Genomic DNA, 27,140 nt, shown 5'->3' on the forward strand with positions numbered 1-27,140 from the left:
TGATTCCAGCTTGTGCCTCTTCCAGTCCAGCGTTTCTCATGATGTACTCTGCATACAAGTTAAATAAGCAGGGTGACAGTATACAGCCTTGATGTACTCCTTTTCCTATTTGGAACCAGTCTGTTGTTCCATGTCCAGTTCTAACTGTTGCTTCCTGACCTGCATACAGATTTCTCAAGAGGCAGGTCAGGTGGTCTGGTATTCCCATCTCTTGAAGAATTTTCCACAATTTATTGTGATCCATACAGTCAAAGGCTTTGGCATAGTCAATAAAGCAGAAATAGTTGTTTTTCTGGAATTCTCTTGCTTTTTCAATGATCCAGCAGATGTTGGCAATTTGATCTCTGGTTCCTCTGCCTTTTCTAAAACCAGCTTGAATGTGTGGAAGTTCGCAGTTCACGTATTGCTGAAGCCTGGCTTGGAAATTTTGAGCATTACTTTACTAGAGTGTGAGATGAGTGCAGTTGTGTGGTAGTTTGAGCATTCTTTGGCATTGCCTTTCTTTGGGATTGGAACGAAAACCAACCTTTTCCAGTCCTGTGGCCACTGCTGAGTTTTCCAAATTTGCTGGCATATTGAGTGCAACACTTTCACAGCATCATCTTTCGGGATTTGAAATAGCTCAACTGGAATTCCATCACCTCCACTAGCTTTGTTCGTAGTGAGGCTTCTTAAGGCCCACTTGACTTCACATTCCAGGATGTCTGGCTCTAGATGAGTGATCACACCATTGTGATTATCTTGGTCGTGAAGCTCTGTTTTGTACAGTTCTTCTGTTTATTCTTGCCACCTCTTCTTAATATCTTCTGCTCTGTTGGGTCCATACCATTTACATCTTAACAAATTCATTTCATGGGCACATATTTGATTCTTTAATATTTCTTCTGTTAAGTCTTTATTGAATTTGTTACAACATTTCTTCTGTTTTATGCTTTGGTTTTTTGGCCACAAGGCATGTAGGATCTTAGCTCCCTGACCAGGGATCGAACCCCACCTCCTGCATTGGAAGGCTAAGTCTTAACCACTGGCCTGCCAGGGAAATCCCCCAGATATTTGATTTTAAAGTAGAGAGAGGCTTTCTGAGTTTAGCAGCAGCAAAAGAAGAATCATAAATGCAAAGATTGATAGATATCGCAGCATAAACCTTTACAATTTCTGGGTCTCAAAAATTATCATTATAGCAAAATCATGTTCAGTTGCAAGGAAGGGAGAAGCAGGAGAGAGAGAGAGAAGGGGCAGGGGAGAGGGAGGGAGAAAGAGGAAGGAAGGGGGAAGGTAAGGAGAGAGGAAAGGAGGCGGGGGAAAGAAACCTTACTTTACTCTGGTGACTAGTGTTAAAGGATTTATTTCACACAACAGGAAGCTTTCTGGATCATCTTCACTCTCAGTTTGGCTCCCCCTTGTGGTTGCAAGATGGCTGCTAACAGCAGCCATATTTACTTACTCAAGGAAAGAATTCACTTCTAGAAGTCCTTGGGCATTCTCTCTGAGGATTGAGACATTTTTCTTTCTCAGCAACACCTGGGAAATGTCTTCTTATGGTTTATTAGCCAGAACCAACAGCCATGGCCAGGAGATGGTAAAAGGCAAAATGCCCAAAAGTCTTTGTAAATGTAATAAAAGGTTAACCTACTTCATATATAAAAAGCCCTTACAAATCATGAGGTGAAATTATGAATATGTGATGGACGAGAAAAGGTGTGAAGAGAGAATTCACCGAAGGAAAAAATGCAAATAGCTAGTGAATTTTTAAAAATAACATTCCTAATCAAAGCAATTTAATCATAGCACAACAAAGGTTTGCTTGTATCAGTTTAGTTAATTCTTTTTAGCTTGTCCAATGGTGGAGTTTGGTAAGGAGTACTTAAATATGTGGCAGTTGGAAATGCGTAATGGCAGCAATTCTCCTTTAGAATTAGAATAGGTGCAGTGATACTCCTAAAATGGTATTTTAAAAAGCAGAAAACACCAGAAGTACCATACAGTAAGAGGTTGTTAACTGAATTACATGCATGATTCTTGCTGAGTACTGTGAGGCTGTTCAGAATCACATTATAAGAAGATATTTGATCACATGAGGAAATGTGCTTGATGTATAAAATAAAAAGCATTGCAAAGCACTTTATGATTATTATGTGTTCTCAATTTTGTGTCAAATATGTGTATAACCAAAGAAGAAAAATGAGTACATTTGACTGCACTCAATTTTTTTCAAAAAGCAATTTCTCTATGGTAGTATATTATAAACAGTATCAAAAGATCATTGGCATACTGGAAAAAAAATATTTAAAACACTAATAACAAAAGAATGGTTCCCTTAATTTATATAGAGCTTGTACAAATCAATTTAAAAAAAAAGATCCAAAGAAAATGGATTGAAAAAAAGAGAATTATTCAGTTTATAAAAAGGAACTTAAATGGAAAACCAACAGGGTCCTACTGTATGGTACAGGAAACTCTGCTCAATGTTATGTGGCAGCCTGGATGGGAGAGGAGTTTGGGGGAGAATGGAGTCCACCTGAAACTATCACGACATTGTTAATCAGCTATACTCCAATATAAAATAAAAAGTTAAATAATTTCATTTTGACAAAACTATATTGTATTTATATTAGCTGGAAAATTGTATTCCTGTTGACTCATTTTAAATCTGTCCGACTTGATTGGCATATAATTAAGAAACTTCAGTCTTCAAATACTGTGTTATAAAACATTTCTTGGAAAATTAATAGATAAATAGAATTTTTCAGATTTGCTTCTGGATTTTCAGTAATATAGTGATAGCTGTGTGCCCAAATATAAAACCTCAACATCACTGAGAAAACCTAGCATTTTACTCTAGATTTTTCTCTGAATAGTAACATTTCTGCTTCACCCACAACATATTCTAGCATGAGCTATTCATTATTCTGACCACGTGGTACCTACTATTACACTAAATCATGCACGCAGACAGTGCAGTTGTATTCTCTTTTTTTTCCCCCGCTTTGGCATTGAATAATAACCAGGAGTGATCTTCATAGTTATTTAATCATATCATGTTCAACTTGTGTACATTTGAACTGTTGAAAAAATATCTGTCCTTAGTAAGTGTTCTTCTTATCCTGCGATTCCTCCTTACATTCATTACAGGCCAGGACAGAAAAATGGAAAGAGGAAGCATATTTGATATTTACTCAAGTCATCTGAAGGACCTTTTCCAGATTACTTCCTTCTACCTAGATTCTGAAATTCCTCTCCAGAAAGCATCCTCACTTGTATCCCCATCAATGGCATATTTGGGGTACAGGGATCCATTAAAAGCACCAGACTCAACAAAACCCTGCTGGCACCATCACCCATTGCCTGCAGCAAGAGCCAGGCTCCCAGTAAGAGCTGCAAATATTAATTACATCCCTGTGTAGAAGCAGTTTCTGGTCTGAAAAATGACTGTTTCTCAAAGCCAAGCATTTGCCAGCAAAATATAATGTTTGACTTCAAGAAACTTATGTCAGATGCATGGCCCTGCTTTTTTAATGTTGAATTATTAGAAAGAGAAACATAAAGCAGCAAGGTATGAAAATATGTCTAGTATAAGTGCTTCTAAAAACCTGTTTTTAATGTATGTCCAGAGACTAGCATAAGGCCTAGTATATAATAATGGAATAATGTTTCCTCTCCCTAGTCTGAGAAGTAATCACAATAACCAGGTGAAAATGAAAGATACTGGTTGTGTGCACTGTGTGTGCCAGGTGTGTGCACTTTGGTTCAGAAAGAACCTCTAACACTTTAAAACTTTTGTTCATTATCGGTAGCTGTTACGATAGAATATGAATGTGTGTTCTTATAAAGCATCTGAAGCCTGCAAAGTAGTCTGCAGAGAACGCTAGCCTCTCTAGGGAAAAATTCTTCCCACTCCACCCTCAACTCCAAGCCAGCCAGGGAGCTGTCCCTCTGGCAGTGCTGACTTTCTTGAAGGAGCCTCACTGTGATAGGAAGTCAAGCTTCGTTTCATGGAGATTTCCTTTATTACATGTGGACTTTGACCAGATCTTACTTCTTAAGGGATTAGTTGTAGTTGTTTTCCAGCTATCTCATAGGCATATGTAGTTTTCCCTAGAATATCATAGATGTCCCCCATTTTTTCCTGGTTCTCCTATAGAAGCCATTAAATACAAAAGGAATTTGGGAAATTCTTCTATTAATTATTGTTGTTCTTCAGTTTTTCAGTCATATCTGACTCTTTGCAACCCCATGGACTGCAGCACACCAGGCTTCCCTGTCCTTCACCATCTCCCAGAGCTCTTATACTAATAGACCAAACAAATGTTCAATAACTCTTATTATGACACTGTGGCATAAGGGGATGGCATGTCTTGATCCCCTTCAAAATGAACGAGTAGTCTGTGTACAGAGGATTCTGTAATTAAGTATGTTTTAAAATTTAGGTTGAACAAAGTTAGAATAGATTTATTTACATAGAATTTCTCAGAGCTTTTACTATATCAAATGTATATTATGAATCTCTGAAAAGGAATTGCAGTATGCAACCTTCCTGAACTTAACTGAAAATGGAACACTTTTTTTTCCAGGGGGCATTTCAAAGGCCCTGTGTCCCCAAATTCACTTTTGAAACTCTATAAAAGAATGTTAGGGTGCACCTTTGGCTGGGCCTTTCAAATACCGGTTATTATCTGAGTTTTTGAGTGATCTAGGGAACCATTCAAAATTGAGATCGTTTGCAAGCATCTGAAGCAAAGGTTACTAGGTTTTTGTTTTTTTTTTAAGGAATTCTGCATGTTCTAGATGCCAGACATAAAGGAAGAAAAGTCGGGACATTTGTTACATAAGATAAAAGCCCAACCTGTCCCCTGACTGGTTCATGAGCCACCTCCGTCTTGGATGACGGTGGCTCTGTGGGTGGAGAAAGCAGCAGGTGTCTTCACACAAGCCTAAAGCAGACACCTCATTGGATCTGCTGAAATGCCTAAACACTTGACCCATACCCTGAAGTTCTGTGTCAAAAAGCAGTTTTGAAATAGCCTTGACCTGAGCGATTTTGAAGATGAATTATCAACTTTGCCCCTCTTCTTTTAAGGGAAAAAAGAAGAAGATTTTAAACCAAACAGAAGAAAGTAACCAGTTTAGTAAAGCTCCACAGACTGTTTACTTTTGAATAAAATTGAATCCTGAAAGGCCCATCAGCATGACTTAACCTGTTAGCTGAAATAATTTTGCTTTCAAAATAATTGCAATCTGAGTTTTGACAGAGTTAATGTTAAGCTAATCTTCTGACAGTAGTTGACTGGGAGGTTCAGTTGCTTCTTGAAGTTACAGTTACAAGGAGGTTATCACACTATAGCATTGTTGTATTAGCAGTAGTTGTGTGCACTAAAGAATTGTTGGGCTAATGGATCTGAGCAAGGCTGTATCAAAAACATATGAGTCCCAAATGAAGGTTCAGGAGACCAAAGTAAAGCTCAGGGGTGATCGTTTCTAAATCATACACCCCCTACACACACAGCTAAGTTCATCAGGATAATTTATAATGATCAGACTCACATATGCTCTTTTTGGGGGAGGGGGGCATCTCTTTAGTTGAATGGTTTACATCTGTTTATTGACTGAAGACCTGGTGACTTCATCATTTCTTTTTTTTTCCCATGATTTCTTTTTAAATTTTCATTTTATACTGGAATATAGTTGATTTACAATGCTGTGTTAGTTCCAGGTGTACGGCAAGATGATTCAGTTATACACATCCATGTATCTCTTCTTTTTCACGTTCGTTTCTCATATAGGTCATTACAGAATATTCAGAGTATTGATTAGAGCTCTCTATGCTATATAGTTCATTTTTGTTACCTATTTTATATATAGTAGTATGTATATGTTAATCCCAAGGTCCTAATTTGCCCCTCCCCTCTTCCCCTTTGGGAACCATAAGTTTGTTTTCTAAGTCTGTATGTCTACTTCTGTTTTGTAAACAAATCCATTTATATCAGTTTTTTTTTTTTTGGATTCCACTTACATGTGGAATTAAAGTAACATCATATGGTATTTGTCTTTGACTTACTTCACTTGGTGTATTTCATTATTTCTTAATTTTTCCCTTAAGTCATCTGAAAATGCTAGTAATTTATCTGTGAAACCAAGGAATTTTGTGTCAAATTTTATGCTAAGAAACTACAGATTATATTCACTGAGTCTTAGTTTCTTCTTCATACATATTAACTTTCTGTTCTGATAGAAAGAAAAAAAAATGGGTACTCTAGCATTTTAAAAATAGCACATCAGATCTTTATTCATGTTATCCCTCGTGGAGATATTTGACTTGAAGAGGAATAACTCAGAAAATTTTTGCTTTGAATCTTCCTTTAAAATAACTCTTGGAGAGGCCAAGCCTTCATTAATCAATCATGAGATATTCCAAAATGGATGTTGTATTCTAAATATGATGGGGTATATGGATACCAAAGACAGATTTTGTGTGCCTTACAATTTTCTTAAAGTTCATCCTGGTACCTAAATAAATTCTCCTGTACCACAACTCCTTAACAGCCATAAACTGTTAGAACTTGGCCAGAAAATCTATATGGAAGATAGAAATTAAAAGATGGTTCTACCAAAAGTTGTCCCTAGGCATAGAGGGCCTGGGAAGCTTAGAAGCTGGAATTTTGAAGGATTCTGGGTATAGAAACCAAGAGAACATCCAATTCAGGGCAACAGGGAGCTGTCTGAAGACAGCCCGAATGGTCCTAGCACCCATAATGACAGAAAACAAAAACCTGGAGAGCTAGAGAAAAACAGAAAGTTGATCTGGGTTTGTTTTTGAAGTTAAACTGAAGATACATAATCGACCTGCTTCTTAATAGAGTGTAACCTAGACTCCTATATCTTTTGCAAAGTTTATCTTGTACTTTAGTGACTGCCAGATGTTGCTTTGCAATGCCTGACCACCAAAGCACATGCCAGAGGAAACCATGGTGGAATTAAGATGGTATTATAAAACATCTGGCTAGACACGACAGACTGTGTTTATATCCACTCCCCCTCAGAACCCCTCAATCAGCAGTTAAGGGATGAAAACTGGAGAAACCCACAAGGACAGATACAACCACAGTGGAAACAACAGCAGACAAGAGGCATCAACGTAATTTTGGAAGTGAACATGTGGTTAGTCCCCCAGGCCAGTGGAGAAAGCTGAAATCTAAGAGTCTGCAGAGAAGAAGGCAGACAAGCAAGCCAGATCACCCAGCCATGGGGCTGCAGGAAGATTCAGGATGGGGAGGAACAGGTGCCTCTGTAGGTAGGGGAGAGCGGTGGAGCTGAAGGGGGAGATTGGTTGAAACTCTAAGTGTGTGTGCTAAGTCACTTCAGTCGTGTCTGACTCTTTGTAACCCCATGGACTGTAGCCCGCCAGGCTCCTCTGTCCATGGGATTCTCCAGGCAAAAAAATACTGGAGTGGGTTGCCATGCCCTCCTCCAAGGGATCTTCCCAACGTAGGGACCAAGCCCTCATCTCTTACATTTCCTGCATCAGTAGGCAGGTTCTTTACCACTAGCTCCCCCTGGGAAACTCTATATAAAAGAGCGGTTATATACCCAGGCCTCCCAGCCTCACAAAGCTGAGGGCTGCCTCAGTCTCATTTTGATAGAAGATAAGAAATTTACTCTGAAGAAATTGAACCAGAAAAGCTCTGGCTTAGGGATACCAGGAACCAGTGGAGAGGGGTTATGCACCATATTGAAACCAAGTAAATTAAGTGAAAGTCTAGATACTAAAGATTCCCTCCAGTCCTCTTCACTCAGAATTCTGGGAGCAAAGAGAAAACAATTTAAAATACAGATGTTCCTGGGGTCCCCCACAGATGGTTGACCCCCACCTAATCACCCTGTAGTGAAGTCCACCACCCATACATGCACACACACACACACAGACACACACACACACACACACACACCACATCTTTATCCATTCATCTGTCGATGGACATTTAGACTGTTTCCACGTCTTGGCTATTGTGAATAGTGCTAAGAGCAACAGGCTTTTAAGAGGGCTATTTGTAGAACAAGGATGAGCTCTTGAAAGTGGGAAACATGATGATAAAAATGAAAGATTTAGTATCTGGCTTGCAAGATGAAGTTGAAAACATCCCGTCACTCAACAAATACTGTTGGGTGGCTATACTATGTCCTTGGCTCTGTTTGAGGCAGTAGAGATTGGTCGGTGAACAAAAGAGGCAAAGACCCTGGCCTAGCAGAGCTTAAATTCCCGTAGAGGGAGAGCATAAACAATACAGTGATATGTAAGTTACAGATGTTATAAGGTGTTAAGTGCTGGAGGCAAGAGAAAAAATTGAGCATGGTGCGGAGAATGGGAGTGCCAAGGCCAGGGGTGGGTTGGGGGGTGGGCGGTGGAGACAAGGGGAATTTTTACATATAATGGCTAGGGCCTGGTTTATTGGGAAGGTGACATTTGTGCAGACTACAGAGTGAGGAAAATAGCTAGGTGGTATCTGGAGGAAGATCCTTCCAGCAGGGGGGACAATTAGCGGAAAGGCCCTGAGACAGAAGGCTGGTGCAGGGCAGAGCAGGGTCCAGTGTGGCTGGAGTGAGCCAGGGCAAGGGCAGTGGGAGGGGCTGGGTGGAGATTGTACCAGACCACGTGGGTCTTGTGGGCCAGAGGAGGGACTTTGGCTTTCACTCTAGGGGAGACAGAGATGGAGCACAGTGGCAGAGTCTTAAGCAGAGAAGAGACACGATCTGACTTTGGTCCTAAAAGGATCACTTGGCTGCGAAATTGACATGTATACACTATTGATACTCTGTATAAAATGGATAACCAGTGAGAACCTACTGTATACCACAGGGACCTCTTCTCCGTCCTCACTGCTGACCTAAATGGGAGGGTGAAAGGTGCTCAGTCATGTCTGACTCTTTGTGACTCCACGGACCATACAGCCCATGAAATTCTCCCGGCCAGGATACTGGAGTGGGCAGCCTTTCCCTTCTCCAGGGGGGTCGTCTCAACCCAGGGATCGAACCCAGGTCTCCCACATTGTGGGCAGATTGTTTACCAGCTGAGCTATCAGGGAAGCCCGACCTAAATGGGAAGGAAATCCCAACAAGAGCGGATATATGTATACATATAACTGATTCTCTTTGCTGTACCATAGAAACTAACACAACATTGTAAAGCAAATATACTCCAATAAAATTTTGTTTTAAAAGGAAACAATAAATTTTTTAAAAAATAAAATTGACTGTAGGGGGTCAAGGTACTGAAGAGAAGATGTGGGTCCAAAATTCGGTAGCAGGGATGTGCCCTGTGGCTCTAATGTTCTCTCCTTATATCTCACTTGTACCTTCCAAGTTGGCCACTGTCTTCACCTCTATCTTCAGTTCCACCTAAGAAGTGACTTGCTTGCCCTCTCCCCTGTCAGTCTGCCTTCTGCCTTATATCGTCTGATAACTTCCTCACCAGGTCCCGTCATATCTCCTTCAGCTTTCGGCGCCCCGTCTCTTGCGTCAGATCCTAAAGCACATAGTATACGGTGGTTTCCACTTCCAGGGTTCATGTTGTTGAATGAGGCCCTCTCTGGCTCCCTTGATTGTTGCTGAACCTCTCTAGGCATATTCAAATGCTCATTAAGCATTTGCTTATTGAATATAGCAGTTAATTTTCTCCTATCTGACACTCCGTCATCAGGCAAAGTCCTCTCTGGAGTCCTGTTTATATGACTTGAAAAACTCCACAGTTTAAGCTCTTTAAACAAAGAGGAAAATGGGAAAAATCTGTCTCATACCTTAAATTTCAACCTTCAGACCCTTGATGAGAAAATTAACAACAGCCCTCCTCCCACACAAATGCAAACTTCTATGGGAGCATATTGGTTTAAACCAACTAGGCTTTGATTATAAGGAAAAATACATGATTTTTTTTTTTTTTTTTTTTTTTGCATAGAATCATTTGCCTCTGTAGTTTCTCATTGCTACTTTTTCTCTGATGTTAGAAAAGTAAACAAAGCCTAAGGGACTTCTGATAAAGTTGATGGTATGATTGCAAGCTCATGAAATTCCTCTCCCCTAAATTTGCTGAAATTAACAAAAATGTAAAAGTAACATTTTAAAAGGTTATTATTATAATGTTCGTTTTGATCATAAAGGAGAACACGCCATCAACCCTGAAACCAAGAAAAGTTCCCAACTTCATACTATAAACTTGAGAAGTGTTATCCAAAAAATGAAATTGGACCAAATTGAAAGAAGCTGCTAAAAAGAAATATATGTATTCTTCAAAGACAAGAATGAAATGTGGAAAAGTACAAGGAGGGAATTCTGAAAAGCCTCACTGTTTTTGAAGGCTCTGGCCTTATGTATAAGGGTTCCTAGAGAGGAGGGTTGGTATAACCCATACCTCCATCAGGAACCCTTTCTTCTATCAAGAGGACTGCTTCCCCACCCCCACCCCCCCAGGCAAGAAGAGTCTTTCCTGACTTTGGTATGTCAGTAAGTGGGCATGAAAGAGGGGAAGCTTTTGCTGGGAATAATTCTTACGGCCAAACCAAGGAAAAGCTCCACAAGACATGGGGAAAGACTGTGTGTCCCCAACCAAGCCAAAATCCGACGATACCCCCCTTACTCACTGAAGCAAAGCTCCGATGCATTGATTTCATTAGTATTAAGGAAAGAAGTCAGTGGTGATCCACAGCCCCAGCTCTCTCTCCACCAATCTTGGGCAGCCGAAAGCCCAGATAAGACATATCAATCATGGACACCCAGTCCATGTTATCAGTGGAAGAATACAATAACACACCATCAAACACTATCCGGGCCAGATGGCATACTGAGGAGGAATGGTTCATATTCATCAGAGTTTCCAGGTCACACTGACTGGTGACTGAGGCAGAAAATCTGCGCAAACAAAAAAAAGAAAGAAGCACAGGGACTTCTCTGGTGGTCCAGTGGCTAAGACTCTGAGCTCCCAATGCTGGGGACCCAGGTTCAATCCCTGGCCAAGGAACTAGATCCCACATGCCAAACCAAATAAATAAACCTGTGCAACCAAATGAATAAACAAATAAATGTTTAAAAGAAAAGTAGCACAGCCTCCTGAAGATAAGGACTAGGTTTCAAATAGTCCTACCAACCGATGCATACTGAGTTCCAGATACCCGCCAGGCACGATTTTCAGTGTTCTGTGTATAGTGAAACCTTTAATCCTCACACCACCTCTACAAGATCAGCACCATCATCATCCACATCTTTTTTTTTTTTAATTTTTTTTTTTAATTTGGCTGTGCTGGATCTTGGTTGCTGTGCTCAGACTTTTCTCTCGTTGTGGTACACAGGCTTCTCGTTGCGGTAGTCTTGTTGCAGAGTACAGCCTCCAGAGTGTGGGCTCAGTAGTTGTGGCACACAGGCTTAGTTGCTCCGTGGCACGTGGGGTCTTCCCAGACCAGGGGTTGAACCCATGTCCCCTGCATTGGCAGGCAGATTCTCAACCGCTGGACCACCAGGGAAGCCCTGACATCCTCATCTTATGGATAAAAAAGCGAAGGCACAGAGAGGTTGGGAAGGTTGCCCCAGTTCACCCAGCTGGCTGGAGTGGGCCAGGGTTTTGACACAGTCTGGTCCAGAGCCTGGTCTCCACTCCTCTGCTCTTATACCCTAGGAAACAAATATTTTAGGCAACTGCTTTGTACTCTCAAGGAAATTAAAGAGCATAGAAATTTACTGGCCATGCATCCTTTCTTGGAAGCTATTGGAGGGAGGGAAACCAAGATGAAGAAAGAAGTAAGTTCAAGAATCAGGGCTCTAACGTGGAAGAGACCTTTAAAAGTCCCAGGATAGGAACTGTGGAGTGAGCTCAAAGAGCATATGGACATAAGGAGCATCAAAGAAAAAACATTCTAGTGATGAGCTTGACAGTGGGAAACATTATTGCTGATCATTTGATGAGTCTGGTAGAACATTTGGAAAAATTAGCATAAGTATTTAGGAAGTAAGGCACATTTTTGAAAAACCAGACAGATATTACCTGTAAAAGCAAGTTTATATAATAAAGTAAAGGAATGGTAGCCAATTATGCTCCTTAGCACAGTGATGAACCAAATTCATATATAACATATATTATGTATACATGTATTATATAAATTATTCATGCAACCTATAATATAGCTAATATAACATGTAACAATGTAAACACTTTAAAATTTTGATGTAATTATTATTGAGTGATGAAGGGATGGTAACAGTGGTGATAGAAGAGCTAACTCACCAACCTTTGTAATTTGGATAGGGTCTAAAAAGATTCACCAAGAAATAACAGCCTATATGTATTATTTGTAAATACCTGAAGCAATTAGAATCGTTGGAATGGAATGACACTGTGAGCTGAGGCAGTGGGCAACAGAAAGGACTACTGTCTTTTTTATAGCATTTTTGTGCTGTTTGACTTTTTAGCTACACAAAACCTAATTTAACCAAGACACAGATGAAATCTCCAAGGCTATCAGAAACAAACAACCCTACCCCTTAAAACGTACTTACACATTATTTTTTCGGAGTACTGAAGAGTCTAACCAAAATCATTTTAACAAAACTCTCTATAAAACACTTCTTAAAAATTAAAGATTGATTTCCTATATAGATGCGGCTCCAGGGAGTCTTAATAGCCTTTCTCTTTAAAAAAAAAAAAAAAAAGCAACAAACAGTATGAGAGTTTAAAAATGTGTTTTCTTTAAGCAACTGAATCACACACTTCCACCCTGTAATTGTACTCTTGGTTTTTCAAGATGCTAAAGAAGGGACCTTTATTTTAGTGCTTGGGTGGAGGCCTCACACGGCCACGTGTGTGATGGATCCAGCTACAGGAGGAAAGGCTTCTTGACTGAAATGGGTGACTACTCATGGCACCCGCAGCCAAGAGTCACTCTCCCTGCCTCTCTGTCCCTATACGTTCTGCTTGCGCATGAGCTCCAGGTTCATCACAAGTGGCTCCTGTCATGCTTCACTCGCGTATCCCGGTTTCTCCTGATCCGTTAGCTCCTCTGTGGGGGCCGTGAATCGCCTCCGCATGTCTGTGCAGCAGGCTGGGAAGGAGGGGCAGTGCAGCCTCCTGGGATGTTTAGGAACCTTTGTGGAAACCAGCCTAAAATGGCTAAATGAAGGAGGCATCCGGGAGCTCTCCTCAGTGTTCTTGGGTGTCCTAATGGGAAGGAAATCTAACAAAGAGCAGCTATATGCATACAAATGGTTGACCCGCTTTGCTCTGCAGCAAGGAATTACTCTAACATTATGAAGCAACTATACTCCAATGAAAGTTAATTAAAAAAAAATTTTTTTTAATCACCTCAGGAAAAAAATAGAGAAAGAAAGCGGCATCACAGGACTTCCATGGTGGTGCCGTGGATAAGAATCCGCCTGCCAGTGCAGGGGACAGAGGTTCAAATCCTGGTCCAGGAAGATCCCACATGGCATGGAGCAACTAAGCTTGTGTCCCACAACTCCTGAAGCCCGCACGGTCTGCCCACAGCCTGTGCCCCTAACAAGAGACGCCACCCCACTGAAGCCCACACACCACAATGAGGAGTAGCCCCCACTCGCCACTAGACACAAGGGGATGCAGCAATGAAGACCCAGCACAACCATAAATAAATAAATACTATTTTTTGAAAAAGGCATCACTTAAGTTTTTCTGAGAGAACTTGGCGGCCGCAGATGGGGGTCTAAGAAGAAACAAAAGAACCCGGAGCAATTCTGGAGAATTCATACTGTGTGGGCTTTGAATTAGAGGTTGAATTTCTTGGTGCTGAGAGTCCAGAGACAGGGAGGGAAATAGTACCATCAACCTAGGAATTCAGACAGTCATTTAAGTAGCAGCAGTGAGGATCACCTGGACGGTGGTGGCAGTGTGTCCAAGGAGGTTATCCAAGAAAACAGTGAGGAAGTTTGAGGTCTTGGGACTCAAGCAGCAGAAAGGAAAAGAAAGCAATTTATACTGGAAATAGTGTACAAGAAAAGATACATTTGGTAATAGCATAGTTAGGGGAAGAATCAATGATGAAGATTATACCAAATTTCTTTTTACTTGAGAGGCTGAGAAGGATGGGATCCTGAGAAAAATGTAAGTAATCTGTGACTTCATTGTGCTTGGATAAAGCAGGCACTGAAATGTTGACATACTGTCTGATTGATTTCTGAGCACTGCAAACATTGGACAAGGATTCGTATGATATCAGTCATCTGTTTTTTACCCTTTCCCCAGGAATACATCTAAATTCTCGGGAGTTTACATAACACCCAGGGAGGGGGGCTGCACAGACCATGAATAAATCAGTTCATACCTCCACTGCAACATTATAGTAGCAGCTGATGAGTGTTGTCTGTGCAAAGCTAGGTTTCCTAAAAGAACTGTGGATGTTGATGGCTTTGGGTTCTGACTCATCTTGCTTCCTTTCAACATTCTTAAAATATTTATCCAAGGATAATGGTATTTTGGCTTTCTTCTTTTCATGACCTTAGAGTTAGAACAGGGCTCTGCTTCAGACTGCACACACTTCTTTGTCGATAATGAACCCCCTAGACTCTGAGTCAAAATGACAGGTGTGCCTCCTGGCGCCACCTATTGGTGGCAGGCAGAATTGACATGCTTCAGCTTGGGCTGATTTTATGATATACGTAAATTTCCAGGTTGAGCATCTAAGTAAAGGAGCGTCTGTGATTTCAAAGTGATCCAGCAACATCTTCCTTTTTTTATTTTCCTCTATCATGAAGGTGTGGCGGGGCACCCTGGCCCGCATGCGGTACAAGAGGACCAAAGCAGCACGAACGATTATCAGATACTACCGTCGCTACAAGGTCAAGTCCTACATCCACGAGGTGGCCAGACGCTTCCACGGCATCAAGACCATGAGGGACTATGGCAAGCACGTGCAGTGGCCAACCCCACCTAAAGTTCTTCACCATTTCGAGGAGGTCCTACAGGCAATTTTTAATAGGTAAGAACCTGCTGATATGTGCAGCATCCGTGTATGGCAGTACACTTACTAGATAAAGTCACAAACCTGAGACCATGACATCAGCTCTGCTATTTGCTATAGGACATTGGTTTTTCCCAGGTGGCTCAGACGGTAAACAATCTGCCTGCAGTGCAGGAGACCCAAGTTTGATCCCTGGGTGGGGAAGATCCCCTGGAGGGGAGGCCATGGCAACCCCCTCCAGTATTCTTGCCTGGAAAACCCCATGGACAGAGGATCCTGGTGGGCTACAATTCATGGGGTCACAAAGAGTTGGATAAGACTGAGCAACTAACACTTCCATTGGGTTTTACCTTGTGTCTCCACCTTCATGATTTCACTGTCAAAGGGCATCTGCTTACCCCTCAAAAAATTGAACCGTCTACATACTTTTCCTGTAGCAGTAGACAGTAGTATGCCACAAAGCCCAGGTCAAGCCGTATTTAAGATAAGCTATTAGCATGGTGTCTCTACTTTCTTTTATTTTTCGCTGTTAGAATTACCACATATCACTCACACTAGGAAGTCTGTTATCCTTTCAGAGCAGTGGTTCTCTGTCCACACCTGACAGTGAGTCAGTAATGCTATCCAACCAGCTCATCCTCTGAGCCTCTGGGGAAGCGCTATTAGCTAAACCGTGCTAAATCGCTTCAGTCATGTCTGACTCTTTGCGACCCTATGGACTATAGCATGCCAGGCTCCTGTAAGCTAATGGTTCTCAAATATGGTCATTTGGCATCATGATATTCTCTGACATTCACAGGGAGTTTGTAAAACACACCGAGGCCCAGGTCCCACCTCTGAAAAGTCGTGTTTAATGGTGCTGGGGAGCACAGCCCAAGCGGAGGTCCTGGGTGATTTTAAAATAAAAGAATGTATGCGAGACAGCAAAAGAGACACAGATGTATAGAACGGACTTTTGGACTCTGAGGGAGAGGGAGAGGGTGGGATGATTTGGGAGAATGGCATTGAAACATGTATACTATCATGTAAGAAATGAATCGCCAGTCTATGTTCGATACAGGATACAGGATGCTTGGGGCTGGTGCACGGGGATGATCCAAAGAGATGATATGGGGTGGGAGGTGGGAGAGGGGTTCAGGATTGGGAACTCATATACATCCGTGGCGGATTCATGCCAATGTATGGCAAAACCAACACAGTATTGTAAAGTAAAATAAAGTAAAAATAAAAATAAATAAATAAGTGAAAAAGAAAAGAAAACACTGTTATAGAGCAAGCTATTTTTAAAAACAAATAAGTAAATAGATTGATTAACATCCATGTCACATTTGATACCTTCCCAGCTAATCTTCATTTTTTTATAAACTGCCCTGAATCTGACTTTGTAGTTATTCATAGCTTCTTTCTTCTTGTTTTTTTAAGCTTGTTTGTTGCCAGCATGCACCAGATATATTTAGCTATGTCTTACATACAGCATCTAGTCACCTAAACTAAGTTGTATGTATGTTTTTAGTCCCTAAGACACTTCTGACTCTTTGCAGCCCCATGCACTGTAGCCCACCAGGCTCCTCGGTCCATGGGATTGTCCAGCAAGGATACTGGAGTGGGTTGCCAGTTCCTTTTCTGGAGGACCTTCCTGACCCAGGGTCAAGCCCGAATCTCCTGCATCCTAACCCTCTTGAGCCATTGTCGTTCAGTCCCTAAATCGTATCCTACTCTTTGTGACCCCATGGACTGCAGCATGCCAGGCTTCCCTGTCCTTCACTATCTTCCAGAGTTTCCTCACACTCATGTCCATTGAGTCAGTGATGCTATCCAACCAGCTCATCCTCTGAGCTTCTGGGGAAGCCCTATAAACTAAACTGTGCTAAATCGCTTCAGTCATGTCTGACTGTTTGCAACCCTATGGACTATAGCATGCCAGGCTCCTCTAAGCTAATGGTTCTCAAATATGGTCATTTGGCATCATGGTATTCTACCAAGTATACCATGAACTGATTGATGTATTGAATGTAAACTGGTGGCAGATATCAAAAGATTTTTAAAAAATGGGAGGAAAGCTCTTTAATATGTATCTCATTTGCTTTCCAAAAAAAAAATGTTTGTTCATACAAAGAAAAAAATAGAACAGTAGAAAATTAATGAAAGCAAAAGAACCTCAACCCATTCTCCAGTGTAACCCATAAATGTTAGCTATAAATCTTGGCAGAGCCTTCTTAGTGCACAGATCCATTTTTTTCATGAATTATATAATCTGTCACCTACATTTTTTACATCATCTAAAAAGTAAGGAAACAATACGTGAATACATGCTCATTTTTTTTAAGTGACATAATATAAAATTTTATAGGATATAAAGTTGAAATCCTCCACACTGTCTCTTGTCTCTTCTTCCTTTCCCCTAAGATAAGCACTCATTAGCAATTAGTTTGTAACCTTTCAAATCTTTGTCTATACATTTACAAGCATATAATGCACATATAAGAGAAGTATGATATAGTGGTTAAGAACATGAACACTGGAATCTAGCTGCCACTGACTAGCTGTGTAACCTTGGGCAAATGAATTAACCTCTCTGTGCCGCTGTTTTCTTATCTGGAAAAGGGCCATTATCATAGCACCCGCTCATAGGGTTCTGAAAGGATTATGAATAAATATATATAAAGCATTTCAGATAGTGCCTGCACATAGTAAGTACTATGGAAATGTTTGCTCATTCTATCTGGGTTTCTTTCCCTCTCTTTCTTTCCACAGTTCAGTTCAGTTGCTCAGTCTTGTCCAACTCTTTGTGACCCCGTGGGCTGCAGCACGCCAGGCCTCCCTGTCCAGCACCAACTCCCGAAATTTACTCAAATTCATGTCCATTGAGTCGGTGATGCCATCCAACCATCTCATCTTCTGTCATCCCCTTCTCCTCCTGACTTCAATCTTTCCCAGCATCAGGGTCTTTTCCAACGAGTCAGTTCTTCACATCAGGTGGCCAAAGTATAGGAGTTTCAGCTTCAGCATCAGTCCTTCCAATGAATATTCAGGATTGATTTCCTTTAGGATGGACTGGTTGGATCTCCTTGCAGTCCAAGAGACTCTCAAGAGTCTTCCCCAACACCACAGTTCAAAAGCATCAATTCTTCAATGCTCAGCTTTCTTTATAAGCAGGAGTCTACGTGTGGCTGTATGACTTTACTTAAAAGTAAGTCTTGGAGACCTGTCCATCATGGTAAATAAAGATCTATGTTATAATTTTAGCGGCTGCATAGGGTTACTGATTTTGATAATGATGCAGTGTAGACTGCACAGCAGTCTGTTTTAAGGCTTGGAGGTTTTATGTATGGCTTAGAATTGATTATTTTGTGTAAAATTCAGTTGATTTACTCAGCAACTATTTACTCAGCACCTGCTGTGTCAGAGCCACTGACCTAGGTTTCGTGGATACAGTGATAAATAAGAAAGCTGTGAAAGACCATCCCCACCCTTCTTAGGACTTACAATCAACAAGCATTTTGAAAATAATACATCAGCTCTGTGTGTTGACTGTACACACATACACACACACTGAATGAGTCTTGCCAGTTGGATTAATCTGGTTCAAAGGCACTCTTTTCCTATAAAGGGCCAGGTAGTAAATATTTTAGGGCTTATGGGCTCCACATGGTTTTTGTCACATAGCTTTGTTTTGTTGAACACGTAAAGACTATTCTTAGCTCCATGGGTGAGATTTGGCACCGGCTGTGGTTTACCAACCCCTGGCCTCATTGCTGCATGGTATTTAACGGATCCTTGCACTTTTGATCTGTAGAATCCTGAGAGAAGTGTGTTCAAGGATTTTGCTCTAAATCACGGGGTCTTGTTTTCTTATAATATCTCCATGCATCTAGCTTCAGCCCCCATCTCATTCCTCACAGCAGTTCTTTTTCATCCTGGGAAGGCCGGGTGCCTTCCTCGCCCCCAGCTTCTTCCTGGGGTCAAGGCTGCTGAGCTTCCCGGCAGCAGCTGTTGTCTGCTGCACGTGTTTAGGAGATGGAGGTTTGCTTGATCAGGAGTGTGTGCTCATCCCCCGCCCCCCCACCCCCCCAGCTTGGGTGGGTCAGATCTGAATTCCCCAGCACAGCTGTCTGCGACAGGGCCCTGGGGTCAGTCCACAGTGGACCCGGTCCTGGGCCACCATGGGCAGTGAAGAGGGGACAGACTGACCCGACACATGGCCTCCAGCTCTCTCCCGGACGCCCCCTTTTTGGTCCCCCTCCCGCAGGCTCCTGCTCCACTCACAGGACTCCTTGCTGTCCCCCCAGACACCAAGCCAGCTCACACGTTGGAATCTTGGCGCTCACTGTTTTCTCGTCCTAAACGCTCTTGCCCAAGCATCCATACAGCGGGCTCCGCCACTTCCTGCTCCTCTGTCCTTGTCAGCTGCCTTCCAGACCAGCCTCGGCGTCTCACGCCTGCTCTCGGCTCCTTTCCTCTGTTGCACTCCTCTCCCCCGTTCCTTGGCTTATTTTCTTTCCTAGCCCTAATCCCGTCATCCACACTGTGTGTTCACTCGCTTGTTCGTCTGTCTGTGCTTTCTGGGGCTTCCCTGGTGGCTCAGTGGTCAAGAACCTGCCTGCCAATGCAGGAGACATGAGATGTGGGCTCGATCCCCAGGTTGGGAAGATCCCCTGGAGGAGGGCATGGTAACGCACTCCAGGATTCTTGCCTGGAGAATCCCATGGACAGTGGATTCTGGTGGGCTACAACCCATGGGCTCAAAAAGAGTCAGACATAACTGAGCAACTAACATTAAACTCTGCTTTCTAGAACATCAGCACCTAGCAGAAAGGATCTTCGTCTGTCTGTTTACAGCTGTGCCTCCACTCCCTAGAACAGCATCTGAAGTTTAGTAAGTGCCTAGAAAACATTTGATGAATGAATGAATGATGAAGCCAGAGTTCCTATGCCCTAACTATAGATATTAAGAGAGTCCGTGTATCACTAAGTTCTGGTTGCTTCCAAAACATGCAAACAGCAAAGGAAGTTCTACAGAAATCTCTGTCCACATAAAACTGTTATGTCTTTTAACATGTTCTATGTATATTTTGGAGGGTTGTGTTTTTTTTTTCAGGGTGATGTGGAAGTAATTTAATTCTACTTAAAGGCAGCTTCAGTTATTTTTGAGAATGAATAGGATGATATTTTTAAAGTCTAAAACATTTTGTTTGTTTACTTATAGATGGAGAGCATCCCAACTTATCAAGACCATACCTGCTTCAGACTTGCCTCAAGTGAGGGCAAAAGTTGCAGCCGTGGAAATGTTGAAGGGTCAAAGGGCTGACCTTGGGCTCCAGAGAGCCTGGGAGGGCAACTATCTTGCTTCGGTAAGTCCAGGAGAACAAAGTGGAATCTACTTCTGCTCCTTGAACAAAGAAAGAGAAGACATTTTCTCCAGGAATTTATAGAAAGACTAAGACACCTTCAGAAGCTAAATCTTATGAGAGATACTAAACTAAAAGATTGTACTGCTTCTAAGTGTTACCACGTGTATAGTTCCCTCACTTTAAAGATAGAGTTATCGGGACTTCCATGGTGGTCCAGTGGTAAAGAATCTCCCTTGAAATGCAGGTGACGCTGGTTCGATCCTTGGTTGGGGAAGTAAGATCCCACATGCCTCAGGGCAACTAAGCCCATGAGCCACAGTAACTGAGACCGTGCTCTAGAGCCTGTGAGCCACAACTAAAACCTGCTGCAGCCAAATAAATATTAAACCAGAAACAGAGGGAAAGTGTTCTCTGCCTTCTATCCATATGAATTAGGTACATTCAATAACCTGGCTTTGATCATTTAAACCTTCTCTTGCATAATTCAGCAACTATTTTTAATTACCCACCTTTGTATCAATTATTCCCAGAGCTGTATTTCATCCTCTCTCCCATTCTTGATTTTTAAAATAGGCTAGGATCTTTGGTGTTAGAATAACCCTTTAGTAGTTTATCATCTGGGATGGGGAGGTGAAAAGGACCTGTGTGAAAATACATGAGCAGAGTTATAAAGCCGTAAAAGATGATGTCTTCATCTAAAATGGTAAGCACACACCTTTTACCGTGTTTCCTGTTTCTTTCAGAAACCAGATACACCTCAGACCTCAGGCACATTCGTCCCCGTTGCGAATGAACTGAAACGGAAGGACAAATATATGAACGTCCTCTTTTCCTGTCATGTCCGTAAGGTAAGGCAAGCTCGAAACAGACCTCCTTGGGAAGAAAAGACTGATTCAGGTGAAACTGACTTAGCTATGACCCCAGCGAGACAGAACCGTAGGTCCATGACTGGCTACATCAGCCATGGGCTCTACCTGGATACACGGTGCAGCGTTGATGGAATGACTGAAGTGACTACAATACTAGGGTTAGGCTGTAAAGTCTAATTAGGGAAGTGAAACGTGGACATACCCCTAAGAATTAAGAGCAAGAAAAGTGGTAGCTATGTGTGTAAATACATCATCTTTTTCCTATCACTTAAATCTCTCTAAAAGATCATTGACTGCACTTCAGTGTTCATAGCAGCATTCTTCACAGTAGTTAAAGGCAGAAACAGCCCAAATGTTCATCAATAGATATATGAAGAAAGAATACACGTATCCATGCAATGGAATACCGCTCGGCCGTGACAAGGAATGAAATCCGTGCCGCAGTGTGGATGAACCTTGAAGATATTATCTAAGTGATAAGACTCAAAAGGACAATTATTGTGTGATTCCACTTGCATGAAATATCTAGAACAGTCAAATTAATAGAAGTAGAAAGTGGAACTGTCGTTACCGGGGGCTGAGAGGAATGGGTAATGTATGTATTCTTACATAATGGATGTTAGCGTTCAGATATTCTGTGGAAAAAGAGATTGACTCAATATTATACAGACTTTTTAACAAGCTAGAGAGCAGTCTGTTTTAAACTTCGAATGAAATGTCACCATGGAAAGCTTGCTGGTAGTATCTTGGTTACCAAAGTGTAGAGTCGAATTCTGAACTTTAGATCCAGAAATTCTGTTTGGTCAGTATACCTAGAGTTCATGAGACAACCAAGAAGTGACTTTTGCTAACCAGATTCGCACACCCACACAAAACAGTATAAGCCATGATGCCAGTTTTTTAATTTGACAAAGGAATGTACCATTTTCGTGAACTCTCATATCCACTATCTAGGATACTTCCTTTCTAGTATCACAGTCAAATTAGTCATCAGGACAACTATCAGAGAGAGCTGGATGGTTTTGAGAATTACATCATCTGCTTAGAAAAACCTGGCATCCCTAATTCCATCTTTCTAGTGATAACAATTTGATGTCTGACAACATGTCTCTCCCTAGGTCCTACTGCAAAAAAAAAAAAAAAAAACTGAAAATGTTTTAGCCGTGCTTCTGTATTTCTAAGTTCAATGCAAAATAATACCTGTATTTCTTCACATCATAGCTTAGGTAATGTCATCTTTAGCAACTTTCCAGTCCTGCAGGATATATGTAGGTAAACTTGATATGATTTTAGTCAAGTCCTCTTCTTTATGTTTTGGTTCTTTCTGAAACAACCACCCTCCATAGCTACAGCCATAAAAGGGCTTCCCAGGCGGTGCTCGTGGTAAAGCACCTAGCTGCTTAGTGCAGGAAATGCTGGAGACATGCATTTGATCCCTGGGTCAGGAAGATTCCCCTGAAGGGCATGGCAACCCTCTCCAGTATTCTTTCTTGCCTGGAGAATCCCCATGGACAGAGGAGCCTGGCAGGCCACAGTCCATAGGGTCACAAAGAGTAGGACATGACTGAAGCGACTTAGCACACACACAGCTATAAAATATCCTTTAAGGTGGGAGACCTGTGCAAATAGTTCAGTTCAGTCGCTCAGTTGTGTCTGACTCTTTGCAACCCCATGAATCACAGCACGCGAGGCCTCCCTGTCCGTCACCAACTCTGGGAGTTCACTCAAACTCATGTCCATCGAGTCAGTGATGCCATCCAGCCATCTCATCCTCTGTTGTTCCCTTCTCCTCCTGCCCCCAGTCCCCCCCAGCATCAGGGTCTTTTCCAATAAGTCAACTCTTCGCATGAGGTGGCCAGAGTATTGGAGTTTCAGCTTCAGCATCAGTCCTTCCAGTGAACACCCAGGACTGATCTCCTTTAGGATGGACTGGTTGTACTCTCACCCATAATGTGTTTTATCCTGGTCTGACTCCAGGGAAACTTTATCTCTGGCCCCCTGTGGAGCTGACAAAACCTACAGACAAATCCCTAGAAGTGTTCAGGTAAGACCAAGATAACTAGAGATTTTTCTCTGGTTGAGGATTTTAGCTTGGGTAATAGAAGAAATCAGATAAGAGCTTATCTAACATTGAATCTGTGATCAAGTTTTTCTATTACTTTATCAATTTAAGAGGAAGAAAAATTGTGTCCCTTCCTATGTTAGAATTACTTTAAATAAATCTGAATTTATAAATTCACATATGTATCGAAAACATTTGTCTTTGATTTGTTTTGATTTAGCTAAGTTATGCACCTCAGAGCTTTTCCTTCATTACATTAATGTCCTTCCCACTCACTTGATTCATGCATTAAGGATGATTTGAGCTGCTAAACCTCAAGGTAAAGACTTATGACCTGTGCTCCTTAGAAATTACATTTCTGCATAAAAAGAATGTAATATTTCTAAACAGTGCTTCAGCGGAATTGTTGCTTTGAGGGTTTTGTCTGTTGGTTTCCTGATTAACTCATGGACATATCATCGGAAGGGCTAGAGTCTCCACTTGAGCACTATGGCCTACTGTTTTTCAAATCTTGTGTGACCTTGAGAAATGATGCAGCAAGTTGTTTTTTTCCATATTCGTCTGTAGCACACTTAATCTGTTTCTCAGTGTGATCTCACAAAAGATGAGGAGCCCGACTTTTACTTGCTATTCAAATTCCATGTTAGAGGTTCTTTGTCTTCCATATCCTAAGATGGATACAAATGACTAGTGTTCTCCAAGAGGCTTTTCACAAACCAATGTTCCCTTAAATATGATTTTTTTTAAAGAGTTCCACAACTAAATGTATTCAGGAACAAAGTATGCAAGCGTTAGTCGCTCAGTCATGTCTGACTGTTTGCAACCCCATGGACTGTAGCCCGCCAGGCTCTTCTGTCCATGAGATTTCCCAGGCAAGAATACTGGAGCAGGTTGTCATTTCCTACTCCAGAGGATCTTCCCAATCTAGGGATCGAACCCGAGTCTCTGACATTCTTTAACCGTCTGAACCACCAGGAATGGATGGGTTAAACATGCTCTTATAATGCAGAATTCTATGAATCTTTGATGTATCCGTGGGCTCTGAACACCCTAGGGGAGGCTGTGGTTTGCAGTACCCCAAACCAATTTGACTTGGAACCCTGTCTTTCCCAAAGCATCGCAGGAGGTTGTGCAAAACAACTTAGAAAAACTATACAGAAACTCTGCAAGCACCTTGTTTCAAGTTGGCTGACAAGTGCTAGTTTTCTTTTATGGCAAAAAAAAAAATGTTGCTACGTGAAGTAAAATCATTACTACCAAGAGTAGTTATTATTTTACCACATAGAGTCTGTCTTCATCTTAATTACAGATATGACTGAGTGACCAACACTTTCACTTTTCATTGAGATATGATTCACATAACGTATCTTTCACCATGTTAAAGTACATGATTTTAGAATAGGGTTGAATGCCCATCACTAAAACCAGTTGTCGACGTTTTCATTAACCCGTAAAGAAACCCACACGCCTCAGCTGTCCCCCCACTCCGAAACCTCCCCTTTGCCCCAGCCCAGTGAAGCCGCTGATCTATGCTCTGTTTGTATAGATTTGCTTACTCTGGACATTTCATATGAATGGAACTGTATAACACACAGTCCTTTGTGACTGGCATCTTTTACTTGGCATGCTCTTGGGGTTCTTTCATGGTATAGCAGGTATCAATACATCATCCTTCTTATTACAAATTATATTCCATTGTATGGATATATCTCATTTTATTTATTCATTCCTCAGTTAATGGACATTGCATTGTTTCTCCTTTGCAGCCATTACGATTAAGGCAGCTGTTAACATTCAGGCACAAGTTTTTCCGTGGATGTGTTTTCAGCTCCCTTGGGTATATACTTAAAAGGGGAATTTCTGAGCCATGTGGTAATTCTATGTTTAACTGTTTCAGGAGCTGCCAGACTGTTGTCCAAAAGGACTGTATCATCTTAGACCCCACTAGTCGTAACAAGGGTTGCACTTTCTCCACACCCTGGCCAGCATTTGTTGCTGTCTGTCTTATATTATTGTCATCCTAGTGGGCGTGAGGTGGTATATCTCACTGTGGTTCTGATGTGTGTTTTTCTGATGGCCAGTGATCTCAAGCACCTTTTCATGTTTTTCTGCAGCCACATGTATATCTTCTCTGGATAAACGTCTCTTGAAATTCTTTACCCATTAAAAAAAAAATGTTTGGTCTTTTCATGTACTCTAGATACAACATATATTCTTTATGTATTCTAAATAAGAGTTTTTTTCAGATATATGATTTGCAAAAATTTTCTCCTGTGGGTTGCCTTTTCACTTTTGTTGTACTGTCTGCTTTATATGGTTTTTGTTCTTTAATCCTTATGCATTTTTCTTGTTTTCCCTGATAAACTGTAAAACTGTGGCCTTTACATTGTAAAAGTCCACAAATCTGGAAGCACCTACTCCTTTTCCATCTGTTTTGCATCCAGAGGAGTGGTCATAGCTGGATAACGTCTATTATAGAATTTGGCTCCACCACCAGAATAAGTTCAGTTGCTCAGTTGTGTCCAACTCTTTGCCACCCCATGGACTGCAGCACGCCAGGCTTCCCTGTCCATTGCCAACTCCCGGATCTTGCTCAAACTCATGTCCATTGAGTCAGTGATGCCATCCAACCATCTCATCGTCTCCTCCTCCTCCCGCCTTCAATCCTTCCCCACATCCGGGTCTTTTCTAATGAGTCAGTTCTTCACATCGGGTGGCCAAAGTGTTGGAGGTTCAGCTTCAGCATCAGTCCTTTCAATGAATATTCAGGACTGATTTCCTTTAGGATTGACTGATTGGATCTCCTTACAGTCCAAGCAACTCTCAAGAGTCTTCCTCAACACCACAGTTCAGAAGCATCAGTTCTTTGGCACTCAGCTTTCTTTACAGTCCAACTCTCACATCTGTACATGATTACTGGAAGATCCATAGCTTTGACTAGATGGACCTTTGTTGGCAAAGTAATGTGCTCTGCTTTTTAATATGCTATCTAGGTTGATCATCACTTTCCTTCCAAGGAGCAAGCGTCTTTTAATTTCATGGCTGCAGTCACCATCTGCAGTGATTTTGGAGCCCCAAAATATAAAGTCTGCCACTGTTTCCACTGTTTCCATGAGATGCCATGGAAGTGATGGGACCACTATCTATTTGCCATGATATTAGTTTTATGAATGTTGAGTTTTAAGCCAACTTTTTCACTCTCCTCTTTCACTTTCATCAAGAGGCTCTTTAGTTCTTCTTTGCTTTCTGCCGTAAGGGTGGTGTCATCTGCATATCTGAGATTATTGGTATTTCTCCCAGCAATCTTGGTTTCAGCTTGTGCTTCATCCAGCCCGGCATTTCACATGATGTACTCTGCATATACGTTAAATAAACAGGGTGACAATCTGCAGCCTTAATGTACTCCTTTCTTGATTTGGAACCAGTCTGCTGTTCCATGTCCAGTTCTAACTGTTGCTTGTTGACCTGCATACAGATTTCTCAGGAGGCAGGTCAGGTGGTCTGGTATTCCCATCTCTTTCAGAATTTTCCACAGTTTATTGTGATCCACACAGTCAAAGGCTTTGGCATAGTCAATAATGCAGAAGTAAATGTTTTTCTGGAACTCTTTTGCTTTTTTGATGATCCAACAGGTGTTGGAAATTTGATCTCTGGTTCCTCTGCCCTTTCTAAATCCAGTTTGAACATCTGGAAGTTCACGGTTCATGTATTGCTGAAGCCTGGCTTGGTGAATTTTGAGCATTACTTTGCTAGCATGTGAGATTAGTGCAATTGTGCAGTAGTTTGAGCATTCTTTGGCATTGCCTTTCTTTGGGATTGGAATGAAAACTGACCTTTTCCAGTCCTGTGGCCACTGCTGAGTTTTCCACATTTGCTGGCATATTGAGTGCAG

General features: G+C 41.6%; 1 protein-coding gene across 1 annotated transcript in view; it reads left to right on the top strand.

Moving 5' to 3' along the window:
- Nucleotides 1-27,140, top strand: part of MYO1D (myosin ID) — a 359,595-nt gene that overhangs the window by 188,197 nt on the left and 144,258 nt on the right. Inside the window, exons 17-19 of the mRNA XM_052657133.1 lie at nt 14,761-14,984; nt 20,173-20,317; nt 21,061-21,165. Coding sequence (XP_052513093.1) covers nt 14,761-14,984; nt 20,173-20,317; nt 21,061-21,165 — 474 coding nt within the window. The remainder of the gene's footprint in view (nt 1-14,760; nt 14,985-20,172; nt 20,318-21,060; nt 21,166-27,140) is intronic.

This window comes from Budorcas taxicolor, chromosome 19 (assembly GCF_023091745.1).
Source record: "Budorcas taxicolor isolate Tak-1 chromosome 19, Takin1.1, whole genome shotgun sequence".
Taxonomy (NCBI): Eukaryota; Metazoa; Chordata; class Mammalia; order Artiodactyla; family Bovidae; genus Budorcas; species Budorcas taxicolor.